At 41.5% G+C, this 23,573-nt stretch overlaps 1 protein-coding gene across 1 annotated transcript in view; it reads left to right on the top strand.

Annotated features, from left to right (window-relative positions):
- Positions 1-23,573, top strand: part of BAZ1B (bromodomain adjacent to zinc finger domain 1B) — a gene marked incomplete in the record, with an annotated part of 470,974 nt that overhangs the window by 428,836 nt on the left and 18,565 nt on the right. Inside the window, 1 exon segment of the mRNA XM_053706318.1 lies at positions 6,638-6,777. Within this exon segment, the coding sequence (XP_053562293.1) occupies positions 6,638-6,777 (140 nt within the window).

The raw sequence follows: 23,573 nt of genomic DNA, 5'->3' as shown, positions 1-23,573 counted from the left end.
ACTTTTCATCCAGGGGAGTGGGAACTCCATCCGTAGGTGTTTGCACAATTGATTCTGCAATGGGGCACACCAGAATTGGATCTGATGTGCGTCTCGTCAGAATGCCAAACTTCCTCGATACGGGTCCAGGTCAAGGGATCCTCGGGCAGTACTGATAGATGCTCTAGCAGTACCCTGGTCGTTCAACCTGGCTTATGTGTTTCCACCATTTCCTCTCCTTCCTCGTTTGATTGCCAGAATCAAACAGGAGAGAGCTTCAGTGATTTTGATAGCACCTGCGTGGCCACGCAGGACTGGGTATGCAGACCTGGTGGACATGTCATCTCTTCCACCATGGACTCTGCCACTGAGACAGGACCTTCTGATTCAAGGTCCGTTCCAGCATCCAAATCTTGTTTCTCTGCGACTGACTGCTTGGAGATTGAACGCTTGATCTTATCCAAGCGGGGGTTCTCTTAGTCGGTCATAGATACCTTGATTCAGGCTCGAAAGCCTGTCGCCAGGAAAATTTATCATAAGATATGGAGTAAATATCTTTATTGGTGCGAATCCAAAGGCTACTCATGGAGTAAGATCAGGATTCCTAGGATTTTGTCCTTTCTCCAAGAAGGATTGGAGAAGGGGTTATCGGCTAGTTCCTTTAAGGGACAGATATCTGCTTTATCAATTCTACTGCACAAACGTCTGGCAGATGTTCCAGACGTTCAGTCGTTCTGTCAGGCTTTAGTTAGAATCAAGCCTGTGTTTAAACCTGTTGCTCCGCCATGGAGTTTGAATTTAGTTCTTAAGGTTCTTTAAGGGGTTCCGTTTGAACCTATGCATTCCATAGATATTAAGCTTCTATCTTAGAAAGTTTTGTTTTTAGTTGCTATCTCTTCGGCTCGAAGAGTTTCTGAACTATCTGCATTGCAATGTGACTCGCCTTATCTTGTTTTCCATGCTTATAAGGTGGTTTTGCGTACCAAACCTGGATTCCTTCCAAAGGTTGTTACTAATAAGAATATTAATCAGGAAATTATTGTTCCTTCTCTGTGTCCTAATCCTTCCTCTAAGAAGGAGCGTGTATTGCACAACTTGGACGTGGTGCGTGCTTTAAAGTTTTACTTACAAGCGACTAAAGATTTTCGTCAAACATCTTCTTTGTTGTCTATTCTGGAAAACGTAGAGGTCAAAAAGCTACGGCTACCTCTCTTGCCTTTTGGCTGAAAAGCATCATCAGTTTGGCATACGAGACTGCTGGACAGCAGCCGCCTGAAAGATTACAGCTCACTCTACTAGAGCGGTGGCTTCCACATGGGCTTTTAAAAATGCTTCTGTTGAACAGATTTGTATGGCTGCGACTTGGTCTTCGCTTCATACCTTTTCCAAATTTTACAAATTTGATACCTTTGCTTCCGCGGAGGCTATTTTTGGGCGAAAAGTTCTTCAAGCAGTGGTGCCTTCTGTTTAACCATCTGTCTTGTCCCTCCCGTTCATCCGTGTCCTGTAGCTTTGGTATTGTATCCCACAAGTAAAGGATGAATCCGTGGACTCGTCGTACCTTATAGAAGAAAAGTAAATTTATGCTTACCTGATAAATTAATTTCTTCTATGGTATGACGAGTCCACGGCCCGCCCTGTCATTTTAAGACATTATATTTTTTGATTTTAAACTTCAGTCACCTCTGCACCTTTTTAGTTTCTCCTTTTTCTTCCTGTACCTTCGGTCGAATGACTGGGGGGTGGAGCTAAGGGAGGAGCGATATAGACCGCTCTGCTGTGGTGCTCTTTGCCACTTCCTGTTAGCAGGAGGATAATATCCCACAAGTAAAGGATGAATCCGTGGACTCGTCGTACAATAGAAGATATTAATTTATCAGGTGAGCATAAATTTACTTTTAATGATTCAGATAGAGCATGCAATTTTAAACAATTTTTCAATTTACTTTTATCACCAATTTTGCTTTGTTCTCTTGGTATTCTTAGCCTAGAAAGCTTAACCTAGGAGGTTCATATGCTAATTTCTAAGACCTTGAAGGCCACCTCTTTTCAGAATGCATTTTAACAGTTTTTCACCACTAGAGGGTGTTAGCTCACGTATTTCATATAGATAACACTGTGCTTGTGCACGTTAAGTTATCTGGGAGCAGGCACTGATTGGCTAAACTGCAAGTCTGTCAAAAGAACTTAAATAAAAGGGCAGTTTGCAGAGGCTTAGATACAAGATAATCACAGAGGTTAAAAGTATATTATTATAGCTGTGTTGGTTATGCAAAACTGGGGAATGGGTAATAAAGGGATTATCTATCTTTTAAAACAATAAAAATTCTGGTGTAGACTGTTCCATTAAGGCCATCTGTGACTTGGTGTATGCAGGTGATTGGTCTCATGGTGTCCAGCATGGACATCATTTCCTTTTGCCAGGTTTCACCTCAGACTGTTGCAACTGCACATGCTGAAGCAGTGGAACGGCGATCATTCAGATCATTCTCAACAGATATCTCTGAACAACCGATCGAGAGTATAGCTCTCTTGGTATTTTTGGCCGGTTGCATTGTCCCAAGGGATGTCCGTCTCAAGACCATCCTAGGTAATTGACTATAGTTGCGAGTCTGTCAGGATGGGGAGCTGTTTGGGGTGCCAGGAAGGCACAGGGCCTATGGACTCAGGAGGAAAAGCTCCTTCCCGATCGCTTTTGGGATCTTCGGCAAGATACAATGCTCTGAAGGCTTGGCCTCTGCTGGGTTTGTCCAAGTTTCAGATTCCAATCAGACTATATATCCTCGGTGGCTTACATCAACCATCCAGGAGGGAACGAGTAGCTCCCTAGCTATGAGGAAAGTATCTCGTATTCTGGAGTGGGCAGAGACCCACATTTGTTCGCTGTCAGCGATCCACATTCCGGTTGTGGACAACTGGGAAGCGGATTTTCTCAGCAGACAATACTTAATCCGGAGGATTGGTCTCTCCATCCTGAGTGTTTGCGGAAATTTGCAAGAGGAAGATCTTAAGATGTCTCATTACCAAGTTACCCAGATATGGGTCGAGGTGCAGGGATCCTCAGGCGGAGCTAACAGATGCATTAGCGGGGCCTTGGAGGATCAATCTAATTTATCTTTTACGGCCGTTACCACTACTGCCTAGTGTAGTGGCTCGAATCAAGCAGGCATCAGTGATACTGATTGTTTCGTCTTGGCCGCGAAGGATATGGTTTGTCGAACCTTGTCGCAGGGATCTGCTGACCAAGGTCTCTTTGTTCATCTGTCTAGATCTCTGAGGCTGACTGCGTTGGGATTGAACGCTTAGCCCTAGCCAAGAGAGGGTTTTCTGAGAGTGTTATGTTTACTCTCATTCAAGCTTGTAGCTGGTTGCTTGTCGCATCTATCATAAGGTGTGGAGGATCTACTTATTCTGTTCTCCAGGATGAACTGGAGAAGGGCTTTTCTGCAAGTCCCCTGAGGGGACAGATTTCAACCCTGTCTGTGTTACTGCACAAGAGGTTCGCTGAGCTTCCTGATGTGCAGTCACTTGTTAAGGCTCTGCTAGGATCAGACCTGTGTTTAGATCTATTGCTCCGCCTTGGAGTTTAAATCTTGTTCTTTAGGTTTTGCGTGGGTACCGTTGGAGCCTATGCATGAAGTAGACATTAAATTGTCTTCGAAGGTTCCTTTTCTATGGGCTATTGCTTCTGCACGCAGAGTATCTGTGATTACTGTCTTGCAATGCGTCCCTCCTTATTTGGCTTTCCATGCTGATAAGGCTGTTCCACGAACCAAAGGTTGTGTCAATTAGCAATATCAATCAAGAGATTGTGGTTCCTTTCAACGTAATTCTGGATGTGATGTGTGCCTTGAAGTTCTATCTTCAGGCCATGTAGGAATTTAGACAAACTTCTTTCTGTTTGTTCTCTTTCTGGGAAGTGTGGGGGTCAGAGGGCCTCTTCGACTGCCTTATCTTTTTAGCTGATGAGTGTCCTCCGTTTCGCCATGAGACAGCAGGACATAAGCCTCCTCCAGAGCATTACAGCTCTTTTAACTACAGCTGTGGCCTCTTCTTGGGCCTTTAAGAACGAGGCTTCTATGGAGAATATTTGTAAGGCAGCTACTTGGTCCTCTTTACATACTTTTGCAACATTTTACAAATTTGATGTTTTTCTTCGGCGGAAGCAGCTTTGGGAGAAGGGTTCTGCAGGCTGTGGTACCCTCAGTATAGGATCTGCCTCCTTTTACCCTCCCATTTTTTTCATTGTGTCCTCTAGAGCTTAAGTACTTGTTCCAACAAGTAATGAATGAAGCAGTGGGCTCTCCTCCCATTAAGCTAGAAAACATACATTATGCTTACCTGATAATTTCATTTCCATCTAGGGGAGGGAGAGTCCACTGATCCTGCCCCTTTCTCCGGGGGCGTACCTAAATTTAATATTATTCTTCTGGCACCATTTATACCCTAATATTCTCCTACTGTTCCTTGTTCCTTTGGCAGAATGACTGTTGGTTGAGGGGAGTGGGGGAGGTATTTAAGCCTTTGGCCTGGATGTCTTTGCCTCCTCCTGGTGGCCAGGTTCTTAATTCTCACAAGTTATGAATGAAGCAGTGGACTCTCCTCCCATAGATGGAAATGGGAAATGAAATTATTAGGTGAGCATAATTTGTTTTCTGCTCTTCCTGTATTTTTGCATAAGAGGCTGGCTCGTCTGCCAAGTGTTCAATCGTTTATTCAAGCTATTCCTAGAATTAGACCTGTTTTTTCAAACCTATTGCTCCTCCATGGAGCCTTAACCTTGTACTTAGAGTTCTTCAACGGGCTCCATTTGAGCCTATGCATTCTATTGATATTTATTGATATTAAGTTTCTAACTTGGAAAGTGTTGTTTCTGTTAGCTCTTTCCTCTGCTCTTAGAGTTTTGGAATTGTCTGCCCTCCTGTATAAATCAAGAAATTGTTGTTCCCCCTGTCCAAATCCATCATCTTTCAAGGATAAGTTGTCTCATAATCTGGATGTTATAGATTTTTAGTTTAGAAGATTTATAGAAGTTTTACCTTCATGTTACCAAGGAATTTTGTCAATCTTCTAACTTGTTCATTCTGTTTTCTGATAAGCGCAAGTGTCAGAAGTCTCTCTCTAATAATTAAAGCTCTACATTATTATTAAGGTAATCGTTATTTTTCTATTTCCAATAAAGTACAGCTAAAAAAGCTGATCAAATATGAATTATTGACCTATTAAACTGAAGATAGTTCACATTCCAATAATTTCATTCATTTATTTCAATTATCTATATATGCATATCTAATGATATATATCTAGATCAGTAATGGTCTGATATAACTGGAAAAATCGGATAAGTTGTTTTTCTAAAAATAACCATGATTTAAATCGGTATTACTGACTAGTGCTTTAAATAATTTAAATCAATTTGATTTAAAAAAAAAACAAACTAGAATTTTCTGTCACTAAAAATAAATAGTGCTTTGTCATCACTTTATAACTTGCCCTTTCTGTGCCTCTCTTGAGGTGACGTCACCACTTTGAACAAAGAGCACTGTGCCATGGGCGGCCAGAGCCACTAGTTTAGCGACGAGGCCAAGGCACAAAAAGGGTACGTTTTTAGTAGCTTTTTTTTTTTTTTAATAAAGTGATCACTGAAAGTCCTATTTATTTTTAGTGACAGAAAATTCTAGTTTTTTTTTTAAATCAAATGGTTTTAAACATTGATTTAGTGTTTTTGAAACGCTAGGATTTACCATCACTTTATTTTAAAAAAAATATTTTATTGAACTTGTTCTAAATCTATTTTTTTTAAAAATGTCCTATAAGACACTTGTGTTAAAAAAAAAAGAAAGAAAAAAAAAAAGTGCAGGCTGTCCATGAAGTATGTAAAGTGTTAAATTAAAGTGTTAAGTTAAAGCTGTGGTCCCATGAGACTTCTAAGAATGGAGAATTGTTGGCCCTTGCTCATAGGAGCTGCTGCTCGGCATGCTTGTGACAGTCACTTTATTTACAAGGGACACGTTTGTATGCAAGTGTGGCATATGAAGATGAAAGACAAGGGATAGAACAGGATCAGTATTACTGTGCGAGTGACAGCCGGCTCAGGAGAATGCAGCAGTAGAGAGGTGGCAAACATTTTATGTCGTAACACAACTCGTGTCTTCTCCAGTTTAGTTTGTTCCTCCCCCACGATGAACTTAGCAACTGTGATCCTGCTGTGTGGCCTCCCTCCATTCATTTCACTGATAGCAGCTGTATCATAGCTATTAACTTTTGAGTGGGTTTAAGGTGGGGGAACAAATGTTTTGCTTTCTCTGCAGTTGTCTGCATGGATCATCCCAATTCTTTAGAAGTTTGCTTGCGCCTGCAAAATGCTTGCATAGGTTATGTAGAGTAATCAACTCTTAATCTAATTGGAAGAATACTTTTCAAGCACTTAACTGGCATGTTAATCCTTTTAAATGTTTTTTTTTTTTATATCTTTGAGTTTTTAATATCTCTCATTGTTTGAGATCTTTGACAAAGATTTTTGACTACAGTTTGTATGCTGTAAGGAGATTGTTTTTGTGCTTTTTGTTGTTTTGTTTTTTTTATAGACTGATTGATATGGGTGTTAACCTTTTGAAATTTGGTATGTATATGTAATTTTTAACATTTTATCATGCAGTGCGATCTCACAAAGCTGCTAAAGGCAAAGCAAACCGTCCCAATCGGCGTGGACATCATCAAGCAAAGAACTCACAACAAACATCTCGTTCAACAAGGCAAAATTCAACTACCGATAGTGGAGTTGATGTGGAGGAGATGGTAGGACTGTGCTTACTTTTTTACACCCGCTTATACATTATTTTATGCTCTTTATGAATTAAACCTGTTTTGTTTTCTCCACAGAATATATTCCAACCGAGTGGCATTATGAATTAGCCAAGTGGGGGGCAGATTAATACTTTACAATGTTATAACATTTTTGGTTCTTAATAAATGTTACTAATGCTATTTAAAGCACAAATTGCATAATTTTATATAAATTCATGTTAAAGATATGTGCAACCATTGATATAATTTTATATTAGCCTTTTTTAGCTTTAAAAGGACAGTCTACTCCAAAAAAGATTTTGTATAAAAAGATAAATTGTATGCTTACCTGACACATTTCTTTTTCCGGACGTGGAGAGTCCACAACGTCATTCCAATTAGTGGGAATGTTAAACTCCTGGCCAGCAGGAGGCGGCAAAGAGCACCCCAGCAAAGCTGTTAAAGGGATACTGAACCCAATTTTTTTTTCTTTCATGATTCAGATAGAGCATGCAATTTTTTTTTTTTTTTTTTTTTTAAATATTTATTTATAACCAACAATGAATACAATATCCATATCAGCACAAAAAAAAAAAACAAGAGATATTTCAGTTTGTCATACATGTTATGATAATAGAGAAGAAAAGGAAACAAAAAATAATATCAACCAAACATGAAGTATATATTATAATTCATATATGCAATAGATTATCCTGAATTATCCATCTGTTTAGTCGTTACTCATTGTTGGAATTTTTTTATTTTTTATTTTATTTAAATTAAAACAAAACAAAACAAAAACAATCCAATAGGGAAAGAAGAAAAAAAAAAAAAAAAAAAAAAAAAAAAAAAAGGGGAGGGAGGGGAAAGGGAAGGTGGCCATCTCTCATTCATCTCGCCCAGCTACCAGATGCCTAGTAAGATTAGTTCAGAATTTTGAAATGGGAAGATCATATATTCTTTTTCATTTTCAGGGAGTGATTTAATATATACTGCCCATTTATTGAAAAAATTCCTTATGTCCTCTTCATTGTCTGTGTCCTTTTGTTCTAATATGCATTGTTTTTTTAGACAGTTTTGGATTTCGCATACGCTGGGCGCTGAGCGCGTTTTCCATTTTTTACAGATTAAGTATCTAGTGGCTAATATCGAGACGGAGATCAGGTTATCATTAGGGTGGCGTTCAGTTAGATTATCCTTACATAATATAATTTGATATAGGGTAAGAGTTATAGGGGGAATTTTCAGCACCTTATTCAACCAATATTCAAGCTTGCACCAAGTATTTCTTACTTTTGGACAGAACCAAAGCATGTGTTCTAAGTTGGCTGCCGGGAATGAGCATTTGGGGCATTTATCAAAGCCTGAGTTGTGAACCCTGCGACCCGTTTCCGGAGTAAAATATGCCCTATGAAGAATTTTGATATGTGCTTCCCGCCAAGTAGCTGAAAGAGTTGTTTTTTTTATACTTTGCTTATGGAATGTTGCACTATTTTTGAGTCTACCCTATTTTGTTCTGACAGTGAAGTCCATGTTAGAGCAAGTCTTGCTAAATTCTGGTTGCCCCTGCTAATAGCCAAAAGATGATAGCATACAGAGATAGAGATCCGATCCACAGTCATAAGTGTAAGCCAATTTTCAAGTTTACCTAATTTCCAAGACCATCCTACCTCTCTAGTTGTTTCCAGGAAATAATGCCTTATCTGTAAATAAGCAAAGAAGTCTTTGTTGGGTAAGTTATATTCCCCTTTTAGTTTTTCAAATGTTTTAATGGTTTTTCCGTCCCCATCTATCAGTAAGATTAGTTTATTTAGTCCATTATTGTGCCATCTATTGAAGACCTCAGACTGTAGGCCGGGTTGAAACTTTGGGTTTCCTATCAAGGTGAGGTGTTTTGAAATTTTAGGGTTGAAAGATAAAAGCTTTGATATTTTCCACCAAGCCCTGATAGGGTTGGATATAGATTTCAGTCTTTTAATTTCTAGGGGTAGCTCTTTAGGAGGGGAGTGTAGGAGTGCTAGGGGGAGATAAGGATCGCAGACATTACTTTCAAGATGGTTATTTAGGATGTAATCCTTAGATAAGATCCAGCTAGTAGCTATTCGTGCCAAGGAGCTAAGGTTGTATGCTCTGATATCTGGGAGTGCCATACCACCAGAATCGCATGGGAGAGAGAGTTTTTTAAGGGAAATTCGTGCCTTTCTCCAACATAGGTGTGTCCGGTCCACGGCGTCATCCTTACTTGTGGGATATTCTCTTCCCCAACAGGAAATGGCAAAGAGCCCAGCAAAGCTGGTCACATGATCCCTCCTAGGCTCCGCCTACCCCAGTCATTCTCTTTGCCGTTGTACAGGCAACATCTCCACGGAGATGGCTTAGAGTTTTTTAGTGTTTAACTGTAGTTTTTATTATTCAATCAAGAGTTTGTTATTTTAAAATAGTGCTGGTATGTACTATTTACTCAGAAACAGAAAAGAGATGAAGATTTCTGTTTGTATGAGGAAAATGATTTTAGCACCGTAACTAAAATCCATGGCTGTTCCACACAGGACTGTTGAGAGCAATTAACTTCAGTTGGGGGAACAGTGTGCAGTCTCTTACTGCTTGAGGTATGACACATTCTAACAAGACGATGTAATGCTGGAAGCTGTCATTTTCCCTATGGGATCCGGTAAGCCATGTTTATTAAGATAGTAAATAAGGGCTTCACAAGGGCTTATTAAGACTGTAGACTTTTTCTGGGCTAAATCGATTCATTATTAACACATATTTAGCCTTGAGGAATCATTTATTCTGGGTATTTTGATATGATTATATCGGCAGGCACTGTTTTAGACACCTTATTCGTTAGGGGCTTTCCCTAATCATAGTCAGAGCCTCATTTTCGCGCCGGTATGGCGCACTTGTTTTTGAGGACAGCATGGCATGCAGCTGCATGTGTGTGGAGCTCTGATACATAGAAAAGTCTTTCTGAAGGCATCATTTGGTATCGTATTCCCCTTTGGGCTTGGTTGGGTCTCAGCAAAGCAGATTCCAGGGACTGTAAAGGGGTTAAATATAAAAACGGCTCCGGTTCCGTTATTTTAAGGGTTAAAGCTTCCAAATTTGGTGTGCAATACTTTTAAGGCTTTAAGACACTGTGGTGAAATTTTGGTGAATTTTGAACAATTCCTTCATACTTTTTCGCAATTGCAATAATAAAGTGTGTTTAGTTTAAAATTTAAAGTGACAGTAACGGTTTTATTTTAAAACGTTTTTTGTGCTTTGTTATCAAGTTTATGCCTGTTTAATATGTCTGAACTACCAGATAGATTGTGTTCTGACTGTGGGGAAACCAAGGTTCCTTCTCATTTAACTATATGTATTTTATGTCATAAAAAAATTTAGTAAAAATGATGCCCAAGATGATTCCTCAAGTGAGGGGAGTAAGCATGGTACTGCATCATCCCCTCCTTCGTCTACACCAGTCTTGCCCATACAGGAGGCCCCTAGTACATCTAGTGCGCCAATACTCCTTACTATGCAACATTTAACGGCTGTAATGGATAATTCTATCAAAAACATTTTAGCCAATATGCCCACTTATCAGCGAAAGCGCGAATGCTCTGTTTTAGAAAATTCTGTAGAGCATGAGAACGCTGATGATATGGTTTCTGAAGGGCCCCTACACCAGTCTGAGGGGGCCAGGGAGGTTTTGTCTGAGGGAGAAATTTCAGATTCAGGAAACATTTCTCAACAAGCTGAACCTGATGTGATTACTTTTAAATTTAAGTTGGAACATCTCCGCGCTCTGCTTAAGGAGGTGTTATCCAATTTGGATGATTGTGATTATCTGGTCATTCCAGAACCACTATGTAAAATGGAAAAGTTCTTAGAGGCCCCGGGGCCCCCCGAAGCTTTTCCTATATCCAAGCGGGTGGCGTACATTGTTAGTAAAGAATGGGACAGGCCCGGTATACCTTTAGTACCTCCCCCCATATTTATAAAATTGTTTTCCTATAGTCGACCCCAGAAAGGACTGATGGCAGACAGTCCCCAAGGTCGAGGGGGCGGTTTCTACTCTACACAAGCGCGCCACTATACCCATAGAAGATAGTTGTGCTTTCCAAGATCCTATGGATAAAAAATTAGAAGGTCTGCTAAAGATGTTTGTTCAGCAAGGTTCCCTTCTACAACCAATTGCATGCATTGTCCCTGTCACTGCAGCCGCGTGTTTCTAGTTTGATGAGCTAGGAAAGGCGATTATTAGTAATTCTTCTTCTTATGAGGAGATTATGGACAGAATTCGTGCTCTTAAATTGGCTAATTCTTTCACCCTAGACGCCACCTTGCAATTGGCTAGGTTAGCGGCGAAAAAATTCTGGGTTTGCTATTGTGGCGCAGAGCGCTTTGGTTAAAATCTTGGGCAGCGGATGCGTCTTCCAAGAACAAATTGCTTGACATTCCTTTCAAGGGGAAAACACTTTGGCCCTGACTTGAAAGAGATTATCTCTGATTTCACTGGGGGCAAGGGCCACGCCCTTCCTCAGGATAGGTCTTTTCAAGACCAAAAATAAACCTAAGTTTCGTCCCTTTCGCAGAAACGGATCAGCCCCAAGGGCTACGTCCTCTAAGCAGGAAGGTAATACTTCTCAAGCCAATCCAGCCTGGAGACCTATGCAAGGCTGGAGCAAAGGAAAGCAGGCCAGGAAACCTGCCACTGCTACCAAGACAGCATGAAATGCGGGCCCCCGATCCGGGACCGGATCTGGTGGGGGGCAGACTCTCTCTCTTCGCTCAGGCTTGGGAAAGAGATGTTCTGGATCCTTGGGCGCTAGAAATAGTCTCCCAAGGTTATTCTCTGGAGTTCAAGGGGCTTCCTCCAAGGGGGAGGTTCCACAGGTCTCAGTTGTCTTCAGACCACATAAGAAGACAGGCATTCTTACATTGGGTAGAAGACCTGCTAAAAATGGGAGTGATTCATCCTGTTCCATTAGGAGAACAAGGGATGGGGTTCTACTCCAATCTGTTCATAGTTCCCAAAAAAGAGGGAACGTTCAGACCAATCTTAGATCTCAAGATCTTGAACAAGTTTCTCAAGGTTCCATCGTTCAAGATGGAAACCATTCGAACACTTCTTCCTTCCATCCAGGAAGGTCAATTCATGACCAAGGTGGATTTCAAGGATGCGTATCTACATATTCCTATCCACAAGGAACATCATCGGTTCCTAAGGTTTGCATTCCTGGACAAGCATTTCCAGTTCGTGGCATTTTCTTTCGGATTAGCCACTGCTCCTAGGATTTTCTCATAGGTACTAGGGTCCCTTCTGGCGGTGCTAAGACCAAGGGGCATTGCTGTAGTACCTTACTTGGACGACATTCTGATTCGAGCGTCGTCCCTTCCTCAAGTAAAGGCTCACACGGACATTGTCCTGGCCTTTCTCAGATCTCACGGATGGAAAGTGAACGTGGAAAAGAGTTCTCTATCTCCGTCAACGAGGGTTCCCTTCTTGGGAACTATAATAGACTCCTTAGAAATGAGGATTTTTCTGACAGAAGCCAGAAAAACAAAACTTCTAGACTCTTGTCGGATACTTCATTCCGTTCCTCTTCCTTCCATAGCGCAGTGCATGGAAGTGATAGGTTTGATGGTAGCGGCAATGGACATAGTTCCTTTTGTGCGCATTCATCTAAGACCATTACAACTGTTCATGCTCAGTCAGTGGAATGGGGACTATTCAGACTTGTCTCCGAAGATACAAGTAAATCAGAGGACCAGAGACTCATTCCGTTGGTGGCTGTCCCTGGACAACCTGTCACAAGGGATGACCTTCCGCAGACCAGAGTGGGTCATTGTCACGACCGACGCCAGTCTGATGGGCTGGGGCGCGGTCTGGGGATCCCTGAAAGCTCAGGGTCTTTGGTCTCGGGTAGAATCTCTTCTACCGATAAATATTCTGGAACTGAGAGCGATATTCAATGCTCTCAAAGCTTGGCCTCAGCTAGCGAGGGCCAAGTTCATACATCAACCATCAGGGGGGAACAAGGAGTTCCCTAGCGATGGAAGAAGTGACCAAAATCATTCTATGGGCGGAGTCTCACTCCTGCCACCTGTCTGCTATCCACATCCCAGGAGTGGAAAATTGGGAAGCGGATTTTCTGAGTCGTCAGACATTGCATCCGGGGGAGTGGGAACTCCATCCGGAAATCTTTGCCCAAGTCACTCAACCGTGGGGCATTCCAGACATGGATCTGATGGCCTCTCGTCAGAACTTCAGAGTTCCTTACTACGGGTACAGATCCAGGGATCCCAAGGCGGCTCTAGTGGATGCACTAGTAGCACCTTGGACCTTCAAACTAGCTTATGTGTTCCCGCCGTTTCCTCTCATCCCCAGGCTGGTAGCCAGGATCAATCAGGAGAGGGCGTCGGTGATTTTGATAGCTCCTGCGTGGCCACGCAGGACTTGGTATGCAGATCTGGTGAATATGTCATCGGCTCCACCATGGAAGCTACCTTTGAGAGACCTTCTTGTTCTAGGTCCGTTCGACCCACTCCAGCTGACTGCTTGGAGATTGAACGCTTGATCTTATCAAAGCGAGGGTTCTCAGATTCTGTTATTAATACTCTTGTTCAGGCCTGAAAGCCTGTAACCAGAAAAATTACCACATAATTTGGTATATCTGTTGGTGTGAATCTGCAGGATTCCCTTGGGACAAGGTTAAGATTCCTAAGAGTCTATCCTTCCTTCGAGAAGGATTGGAAAAAGGATTATCTGCAAGTTCCTTGATGGGACAGATTTCTGCCTTGTCTGTGTTACTTCACAAAAAGCTGGCAGCTGTGCCAGATGTTCTAGCCTTTGTTCAGGCTCTGGTTAGAATCAAGCCTGTTTACAAAATTTTGACTCCTCCTTGGAGTCTCAACCTAGTTCTTTCAGTTCTTCAGGGGGTTCCGTTTGAACCCTTACATTCCGTTGATATTAAGTTATTATCTTGGAAAGTTTTGTTTTTGGTTGCAATTTCTTCTGCTAGAAGAGTTTCAGAATTATCTGCTCTGCAGTGTTCTTCTCCTTATCTGGTGTTCCATGCAGATAAGGTGGTTTTGGGTACTAAACCTGGTTTTCTTCCAAAAGTTGTTTCTAACAAAAACATTAACCAGGAGATAGTTGTGCCTTCTTTGTGTCCTAATCCAGTTTCAAAGAAGGAACGTTTGTTGCACAACTTGGATGTAGTTCGTGCTCTCAAATTTTACTTAGCAGCTACTAAGGATTTCAGACAAACTTTGTCTTTGTTTGTTGTTTATTCTGGTAAACGGAGAGGTCAAAAAGCAACTTCTACCTCTCTCTCCTTCTGGATTAAAAGCATTATCCGATTGGCTTATGAGACTGCCGGACGGCAGCCTCCTGAAAGAATCACAGCTCACTCCACTAGGGCTGTGGCTTCCACATGGGCCTTCAAGAACGAGGCTTCTGTTGATCAGATATGTAAGGCAGCGACTTGGTCTTCACTGCACACTTTTTCTAAATTTTACAAATTTGATACTTTTGCTTCTTCTGAGGCTATTTTTGGGAGAAAGGTTTTGCAAGCCGTGGTGCCTTCCATTTAGGTGACCTGATTTGCTCCCTCCCTTCATCCGTGTCCTAAAGCTTTGGTATTGGTTCCCACAAGTAAGGATGACGCCGTGGACCGGACACACCTATGTTGGAGAAAACAGAATTTATGTTTACCTGATAAATTACTTTCTCCAACGGTGTGTCCGGTCCACGGCCCGCCCTGGTTTTTTTAATCAGGTCTGATAATTTATTTTCTTTAACTACAGTCACCACGGTAACATATGGTTTCTCCTATGCAAATATTCCTCCTTAACGTCGGTCGAATGACTGGGGTAGGCGGAGCCTAGGAGGGATCATGTGACCAGCTTTGCTGGGCTCTTTGCCATTTCCTGTTGGGGAAGAGAATATCCCACAAGTAAGGATGACGCCGTGGACCGGACACACCGTTGGAGAAAGTAATTTATCAGGTAAACATAAATTCTGTTTTTTCCCTTGCCAGAGAAATTGGCTAATCAAGCTATTGATTAATCTTACATCCTTTTCGTACAAGATTACTGGGACATTCAAAAGTATATAAAGGAGTTTCGGGAAAAGAACCATCTTAAATATTGCCGCTCGACCCGAGAGTGGAAGTGTGTGCCAAGTTCTCAGCTTTTCTTTAATTTGCCTAATAATGGGGGGTATGTTAAGTTCATATAGTTTGTCGGCATTCACCGGAACATTTATTCCCAAGTATTTAAATGAATCTGTTATTCTCTTGAAAGGATTTTCTGTACAAGAGCCTTTATCCCTACGGATCCAGAGAATTTCTGACTTAGCTGTATTTATTTTATATCCTGAGAAGGTAGCAAAATGGTCTATTATTTGCATAAGTTTTGGGATGTTAATTTTAGTGTTAGATATATATAATAGTACATCGTCTGCATATAGGCCGATTTTCATTTCATGATTTGAAATCTTAATTCCTTCCAAGTTTTGTCTTACCATGATTGCCAAAGGTTCAATGGCCACATTGAACAGGAGAGGGGAGAGAGGACACCCCTGGCGGGTTCCTCTTTCCAGAGTTATTGATGGGGATACCATGCCATTAATAATTAGACGTGTAGCTGAGCCTTTATAAAGGTTCTTAACAAATTCAGGAAATTTACCCTTAATTCCAAATTTTGTCAGGGAGGTGTTAAGATGCTTGAAAGTGACAGAGTCAAACGCTTTTTCTGCGTCAATGGACAGAATAGCCATGTCCGGTGCTCCGGGCATTTCCTCTCTCCCCCCTCCCGCCTGCCGGGCCTTTTCCAAATATTCAAGTGTAAGTAATAATTCCCTTATTTTTGCCGAGGAGTTCCGTCCATTCATGAAACCCGCTTGGTCCGGATGGATTACCTGTGGGAGTATTTGCTGTAATCGAGCTGCTAAGATAGAGGTGAGAATCTTATAATCTGAATTAAGTAAGGCTATTGGCCTATAAGATTCTTTGAGCCTTGGGTCCTTCCCTTCCTTGAGGATCAGAGTTGTATGTGATGCCGAGAATGAAGGAGGGATTGGTTTACTTTTCATATAGAGGTCATTATATAAATTTATTAAGTATGGAGAGATTTCTGAAGAAAGAATTTTGTAAAATTCACCAGGTAATCCATCCGGACCTGCTGCCTTACCAGTGGGGAGACCAGAGATTGCCTCAGTTAGTTCTTGCGCTGATATGGGGGAGTTAAGGATACTGATATCTTCGTCCATTAGTGAAGGGCTTTTAATCATATTCCAGAACTCCGTGGCCTTGTCATGATTGTAGCCTTTACAGGAATATAGTTCCTGATAATAGTTCACCAATGTGGATGCGATTTTATCCGGATTTAGAATTTGCACACCCTTCTCTAGGAGTCCTTCGATATAGGGTTGCTTTTTTTCGTTATTGACCATTCTGGCAAGCATCTTTCCGGACTTGTTCCCGAATCTGTAAAGTTTAGCCTGGGTTTTTAATTCCTTTTGTGTTTGTTGAGTCAAAGAGAATGTATCCCGGGCTTCCTTAGCCTGTACATACTTAGACCAGTTTAAGGCGTTCTTCTGTAATATGAATTTATTATATGCATTAGTTAATGCTTTTTGTATCTCTCTCTCCCTTACCTTCAATTTCTTGGTCAGGGCTATCTTATAGGTTAGAATTTCTCCTCTAAGGACCGCCTTGGCGGCTTCCCAGAACAACTCTGGACGTTCGGTATATTCTGAATTAAACCGGAGATATTCCTCAAATTTAGATCTAATGTGGGTTTTGAATTTCATATCTGTCGCTAAATAATATGGGAAGAAGAAGCGTGAAGATTTGAATCTTGATTGTTCAGGCTTAATGTCTAAAGTAATAGGGGCGTGATCTGATAGCAATATAGAGGTAATTCCTGCTTGGGCTCTCAAGGGGCCCAAGCGCTCATCTACGAGAAAGAGATCTATGCGAGACATAGTTTTATGCGCTTTTGAGAGGCACGTGAATTCCTGAACATCTGGATTCTGACTTCTCCAGATATCGTATAATGCTAGATTTTGTTTTAAGTTTTTAAACATTTTAGATTCTAAATTATCCTTTTTCTGTTTTTTTTGCTTCATAGATTCTCTAAGTCTGTCTAATGGGGAGTGCGGTGCCATGTTGAAATCGCCACCTATAATTGATAGCCCCTGATTGTACAGGAGAAATTTAGTTTGGATTCTATTCCAGAATTCTGGATCAAAGGTATTAGGGCCATATAAGTTACAAATTGTATAAATTTCCTGGGCGATTTTTACTTTAATTAGGACATATCTCCCCTCCGGATCAGGCTCGCAGTGGATCACCTCAAGCTGAGCTCTTTTGCCAATTAAAATTGCCACTCCCCTTTTTTTGCCTATGCTTGGCGAGAAGTATACGTCTCTTACCCATGAGGACTTAAGTTTGTTAGATTCTTCTGAATTGAGATGGGTTTCCTGAATTAATCCTATATCCGTCTGATATTTCCTTAATTGTGTTAATATGGTTTTCCGTTTAATGGGGGTGGAGATCCCTCCCACATTCCACGAAACTATTCTAAGTTTTTCTATTTTTCTGTATCTTTATAGCATGAAAGTAAGATGAGGGAGAGAGGTAGGGAAAAGGGAATGGAGAGAGGAAAAAAAAAAAAAAAAAAAAAAAAAAACCACCTGACACATATGGAACTTGACCCATTTAGCCCTATATGAGAGGTCTTCCCAGTTATCGAACCTACACTGTTTAGGTGGGGGCTGCATCGTCTGTTGCTAGGGAGTCTAAGGACATGAAGAATTTCTCGGCTGCGTGTGCCTCCAGGAAAAGATGTGCCATTCCGTTCACAGTAACTTTTAATTTAGCTGGGTAAAGTATGGTCGCATTTATTCCGGAATTTATGAATTTAGTGCATATAGGTGCCAGATCTCTCCTTTTGGAAGCTGTCTCAGCCGAGAAATCCTGAAAAATAAGGATCTTAGCTCCATTAATAATGAGAGGTTGTGTTTTATGATAGTGCTGGAGAATAGAGATTTTGTCCTGGTAATTGAGTAGCTTTGCAATAACAGGTCTAGGCCTATTAGATTTTTGAGCTAATTGTGGTGGGCCCAATCTATGGGCCCTCTCTACCAAGATGTTGTTGTATAAGGGCGAGAGTTTGAGAGCTGTCTTTAGTGTGTCGGAAACAAAGAGGGCAAGGTCCTCATATTGTTTCTCCTCTGGAAGACCTATTATTCTGATGTTGTTTCTTCTGCTACGGTTTTCAAGGTCTTCTAGTCTCATAAGAGTTTTTTGATTACTGCAACTGATGCTGTCCAACTTAGTGCCTTGTACTGCTACCGTATCTTCCAGATCCGATACTCTCTGCTCGACCTCCTGCATTCTTGAGGAGAATTGTCTGATTTCCTGAGATAGAGAGGAAATATCCTGCTTAATTTCCATCCTAAGAGCATCGAATATGGGAGAGAGGGCATCAGAAATGCTGGCAACTAGATTTTGGACATTTAGTACTTCGGGTGTGGCTGCATTTAATAAAGTTGATTGAATCTCAGCTGTTGAGTCCTGTGTGTTTTTGGATTTCTTATCTCTTTGTCTACCTGCCATTCCTGGTGAGGATGCTTTAGAAGAGATACCAAGAAATTTATCCATGTACTTCTCTATAGAAGAGAGAGAAGCAGAGAGAAGGAAAAAAGGGGGGAGAGGGAGAGGGGAAAAAGAAAAAAAAAAAAAAAAAAAGGGAAGAAAAAAAAAAAAAGGGGAAAGAAGGAACGTAGAAGTGCAAGGGAGGTGGGGGAATGTGGGGAGATGGTACGTGACCTATGGGAGGTGATTGAGGCGGGCAAGAAGTTGTGAGTACGCCAGATCTAGGGTAGTGCCTTCGTGTGGAATTTTCCAATTGTGTTGTTTGTGATGAAAAAAAAAAAAAAAAGTGAGCTAAGGAAGAATATATCTCAGGATCCCTAAAAGGGAATCAGTGGGGTGGGCGTAGAGGAATGCGCCAATTCAGTGTCGGGCTGTGACTTGTGATGTCCTATTTTAAATTACGTGCTATTTGAGTGATTGTGTAAATAAGTGGAAAAAGAAGAGAAAGAGGGAAAAGAAGGGGGAGAGGGAGGGGAAAAAAAAAAGAAAAAGACGTTTAGAGAAGCGTTGTGTATTCGCGTTTACCCTATAAGTTATTTATCTGCTCGCTTTTTCTAAAGTATGAGGGCTTTAGTATTTTTAATCACTGGATTTAGGATATTTGACAGAATAGTAACGACAGTAAGTTAATGGGAAGCCTCTTTAGCAATAAGAAGTCAATTAGTGATATGAATAAGCATATAATATTGATTCAGGAAGTTCTTTAGTATCTAAGAGATTGATTTGAGGTATTTTATTTCTAAGAGAAGGAGCTAGGGGAGATTACCCCTGTTTACTATTATTGTGATAGGGTATTGAATACTACAGATAGGTCAGGGGATTGCTGCCTGTATCCCTATTGTATGTTTTTTTCTTTTTTTCTCTCTTCCTCCCAGACACAGGGCAGGGAGGGAACTCAGGTAGTACAGATAAATTTTGGTTTTCCAGCTATACTAATTATCGTGTAGACCTTTCAAGGGGTCAGCGAGAGTGTTGATTAATAAGAAGATTCAGTTTGAGCCTTAGTGACCCAGCTTTAGTAAGATACCTGTATATATAGCGTAGTAACACCTTTAAAAAGCCATCAAACAAAAAACAATTCCTTTTTGCATATGCAGTATAAGTATGTACGCAATCTGGCAAAGCTAGACAATGTTATATACAAAACAGGAAGAGAAGTGCAACATCATCAATTGGTAGTATCAGGTTTTAAAACTTTTGTATCAAAGAAAAAAAAGAAGAAAAAAAAAACAAAATTGAAGGAGCTTATTCAAATTTGTTAAAGGCTGAGGCTATCAGATATTGCGCAGTGCTAGATATATGCTTATTTCATGTGGCACAGCAATTTTCAGTATGCTAAATATCAGGAGTTACCATGCTCTTATTAGTATTAGGTGATATGAGAAAGCAGGTAATATTGATTCAGGGAGTTCTTTAAAATCCAAAAACTTGATTAGAAATATTTTATTTTTAAGGGAAGAAACTAGGGGAAATTACCCCTGTTTATTAATGTTGTAGTAAAGTATTAAATACCTCAGTTAGGTCAGGGGATTGCTGCCTGTATCCCTATTGTATCTTTTTCGTAGACAGAGAGCAGGGAAAAAACGCAGGTAATACAGTTAATTTTTTGCTTTTTGCAGCTACACTAACTATCATGTAAACCTTTCAAAGGGTCAGTAAGAATGTTGGTTAGTGATATGATTCAGTTTAAACCTTAATGACCCATCTTTAGGAAGATATGTGTAGCGTAGTAACGTTTTTTTGAAAAGCCATCAAACAAAGACAATTCCTTTTTGCATAAATAATATCAGTATATACGCAATCTAATAAAGCTAGATAGTGTTATATCCCAAATAAAAAGAGAAGTGCAAGCTAATCAGTTAATAATATCAGGTTTTGAAACTTTTGTAACAGGTAGGGGGAAAGTGAGAGAGCATATTCAAGTTGTTAAGGATTAAGCAAATATTCTCATAGAAGAAGTCTTTTTATTCTCGGTCTCTTCTTAAGTTCAAATTGCCCCTTTATATGTTTTTAGTCCACAGTTAGGATATCAAGATAGGGAGCAGGAGAGCTTGTTGAATATGATTAAGTGCTCTAGACGATTTTAGCGTCTCAGGTTTATTCCCCTTGGTGAGCTTCCAGGCCATTCGCCATCAGCCTGATTCTTTCTCTTTCTCCCCCTTTCCTCCTCCCATTCACCTCTGCCTTTAGGAAATTGACTTTTAGCGGGTCTAGCCTGAGACTTTTAGGAGCCTTTTAGGAGCCTCTTCAGATATCCGGGAGCAGTGTCTGACCCACAATGGAGTAAGAAAAAAAATTCAGGTAAACTCACCCCTTGCCTCCGCCTGTCCACTCGCCGTGTTCGCCAGCGACGTCCAGGTCCCCGCAAGCCGACACGGGGCGCTTCCAGTAGCCGTTTCCCCTCCGCCCCTATCGAAGATCGCGCTCGGCTCTCCTCACGCAGCACCGGTGGGAGGAGAGCAAGAGGGCTGCATCAAACACCGGCGTCAGCCGGAGAGGGACGGCTCCAGCGTCAGAACCCCAATCCAAGATCGAGCCCAGCTCCCTCCCGCGCAGCACCGGTGGGGGAGGGAGAGGGCGGACACCAAGCTGCAGCGCTGCAGGGGGGGCACTTCCAGCGGTACCGCAGGTGAGATTCAGGTAATAACAGAGCGGTCAAAGATGCTGAAATTTTTCCTGGCGAGGGCTACAGGCGGAGTGGGGGAGATAAGGTTTGAAGTTTGAGCGGAGTGGCAGAGTTTAGTTTGAGGGAGGAGGGAGATACAGTCTAAAGCAAAGAAGGTAGGTAACGTGATGAGAGATAGTTTTTAGGCTGGGTAAGTCAAAATAGAGACAAGTTGAGTCCAGGCAAATGAAAAAGAGTTAGTATGAACCAGTGGGATGGTGGGCCACTGGTAAAAGGGTTCCAGAGCTGCTTTTACCAAGCTGTCCTTACAAAGAGCCCCAAGACTTGGAGCAGGCGCGCAAAACAATCCACCGCCAGTATGTGTGTGGCTGGAGGTGTGGGCTCAGCAACACCTGTTGAGCTCCTCCTCCACCGGAACCAGGTCATGTCAGGGGGATGTCTAGAGCATGCAATTTTAAGCAACTTTCTAATTTACTTCTATTATCAAATGTTCTTCATTCTCTTGATAACTTTATTTGAAAAAAAGGCATCTAAGCTAAGGAGCCAGCAAATTTTTGGTTCAGAACCATGGACAGTATTTGTTGGTTCTGTCCAATCAGCAAGGACAACCAAGGTTGTTCACCAAAAATGGGCCGGCATCTTAACTTAAATTCTTGCTTTTCAAATAAACATATCAAGAGAATGAAGAAAATTTGATAATAGGAGTAAATTAGAAAGTTGCTTACAATTGCATGCTCTATCTGAATCATGAAAGAAAAAATGTGGGTTCAGTGTCCCTTTAAGTGTAACTGCCTTACCCATAACCCCAACTCATTCAGCCGAAGGAAATGGAAAGGAATAAAAAACACAAGGGTGAAAAAGGTGCCTGAGGTTAACTAAAAAAAAACCTGCCGAATTATAACTTAAAAGAAGGCGGGGTCGTGGACTTGCCATTTCCAGAATGAAATTTATCAGGTAAGCATAAATTTAGTTTTCTTTCCTATGACATGGAGAGTCCACTACGTCATTCCAGTTACTAGTGGGAACCAATACCCAAGCTAGAGGACACGGAATGAACAGGGAGGGAGAAAGACAGGGGGACCTAAACAGAAGGCACCACCGCTTGAAGAACCTTGCTCCCAAAGCAAGCCTCAGCCGAGGCAAAAGTATCAAATTTGTAGAATTTTCAAAAAGTATGTAGAGAGGACCATGTTGCCGCCTTGCAAATCTGATCCACAGAAATTTATTTTTGAAAGCCCAAGAAGAGGATCCAGCCCTAGTGGAATGAGCCGTAATTCTCTCAGGAGGCGGCTGTCCAGCAGTCTCATAAGCCATACGTATCAAACTTCTCAACCATAGACACAGAAGTAGGGTGGCCTTTTGACCCTTACGTTTACCAGAGATAACAAACAGGGCAAACTGTTTCCTAATATCTTTAGTAGCTTGCAAGTAGAATTTGAGAAGCCGCACAACATCCAATTTATGCAAAATACGTTTCTTTTGAGAAGGATTTGGACAAAAAGGAGCAACTACTTCCTGATTAATGTTTCGATCAGACACCACCTTAAGAAGAAACCCAAATTTAGTATGAAGGACTGCCTTATCAGCATGAAAAATAAGGTAGCGAGAATCACACTGCAGAGCTGAAAGCTCAGACACCCTGTGAGCAGAAAAAATGGCAACAAGAAACAAAACCTTCCAGGGCAACAGTTTAATATCAACATGCTCAAACGGAGCCTGCTGCAAACTTTAAGAACTAAATTAAGGCTCCACGGGGGAGCAACAGGTTTAAACACAGACCTGATTCTAACCAGGGCCTGTACAAATGCTTAAACATCTGGTAGGTCTGCCAGACGTTTGTGCAAAAGGATAAATAACACAGAAATCTGCCCATTTAGGGTAGTGACTGATGAACACTTTTCCAGGCCATCCTAAAGAAAAGACAAAATCCGGGGGATCCTCACCCGGCTCCAGGTGAACCCCTTAGATTCACACCAAAAAAGATGTTTACGCCATATCTTATGGTAAATCTTGCGAGTAACCGGTTTTCGAGCCTGAATCATAGTTTCAATTACCGCTTTAGAAAAACCACGCTTAGACAGAACTAGGCGTTCAATCTCCAAGCAGTTAGCTTCAGAGAATTTAGGTTTGGATGGAGGAAATAACCCTGAAGGTCTTTCCTCAGAGGTAACCTTCGAGGAGGTAGAGATGACATCCTCGCCAGATCCTGCAAGGCCATGCAGGAACTATTAGAATCACAGATGCTCTCTCCTTTTTGATACGAGCGATGACTCGTGGAAGGAGAGGAAACGGATAAGCCAAAGAAAACCTCCAAGGAGAACCGCTAGAGCATCTACCAGAACGGCCTGGGGATTTCTTGACCTTTAACCCTATTTCTTCTGTTAAGTGTGATCAGTCCACGGGTCATCATTACTTCTGGGATATTACTCCTCCCCAACAGGAAGTGCAAGAGGATTCACCCAGCAGAGCTGCATATAGCTCCTCCCCTCTACGTCACTCCCAGTCATTCTCTTGCACCCAACGACTAG

Source organism: Bombina bombina, chromosome 3, assembly GCF_027579735.1.
Source record: "Bombina bombina isolate aBomBom1 chromosome 3, aBomBom1.pri, whole genome shotgun sequence".
NCBI classification, from domain to species: Eukaryota; Metazoa; Chordata; class Amphibia; order Anura; family Bombinatoridae; genus Bombina; species Bombina bombina.
This window is presented reverse-complemented; position numbering and strand designations above follow the sequence as displayed.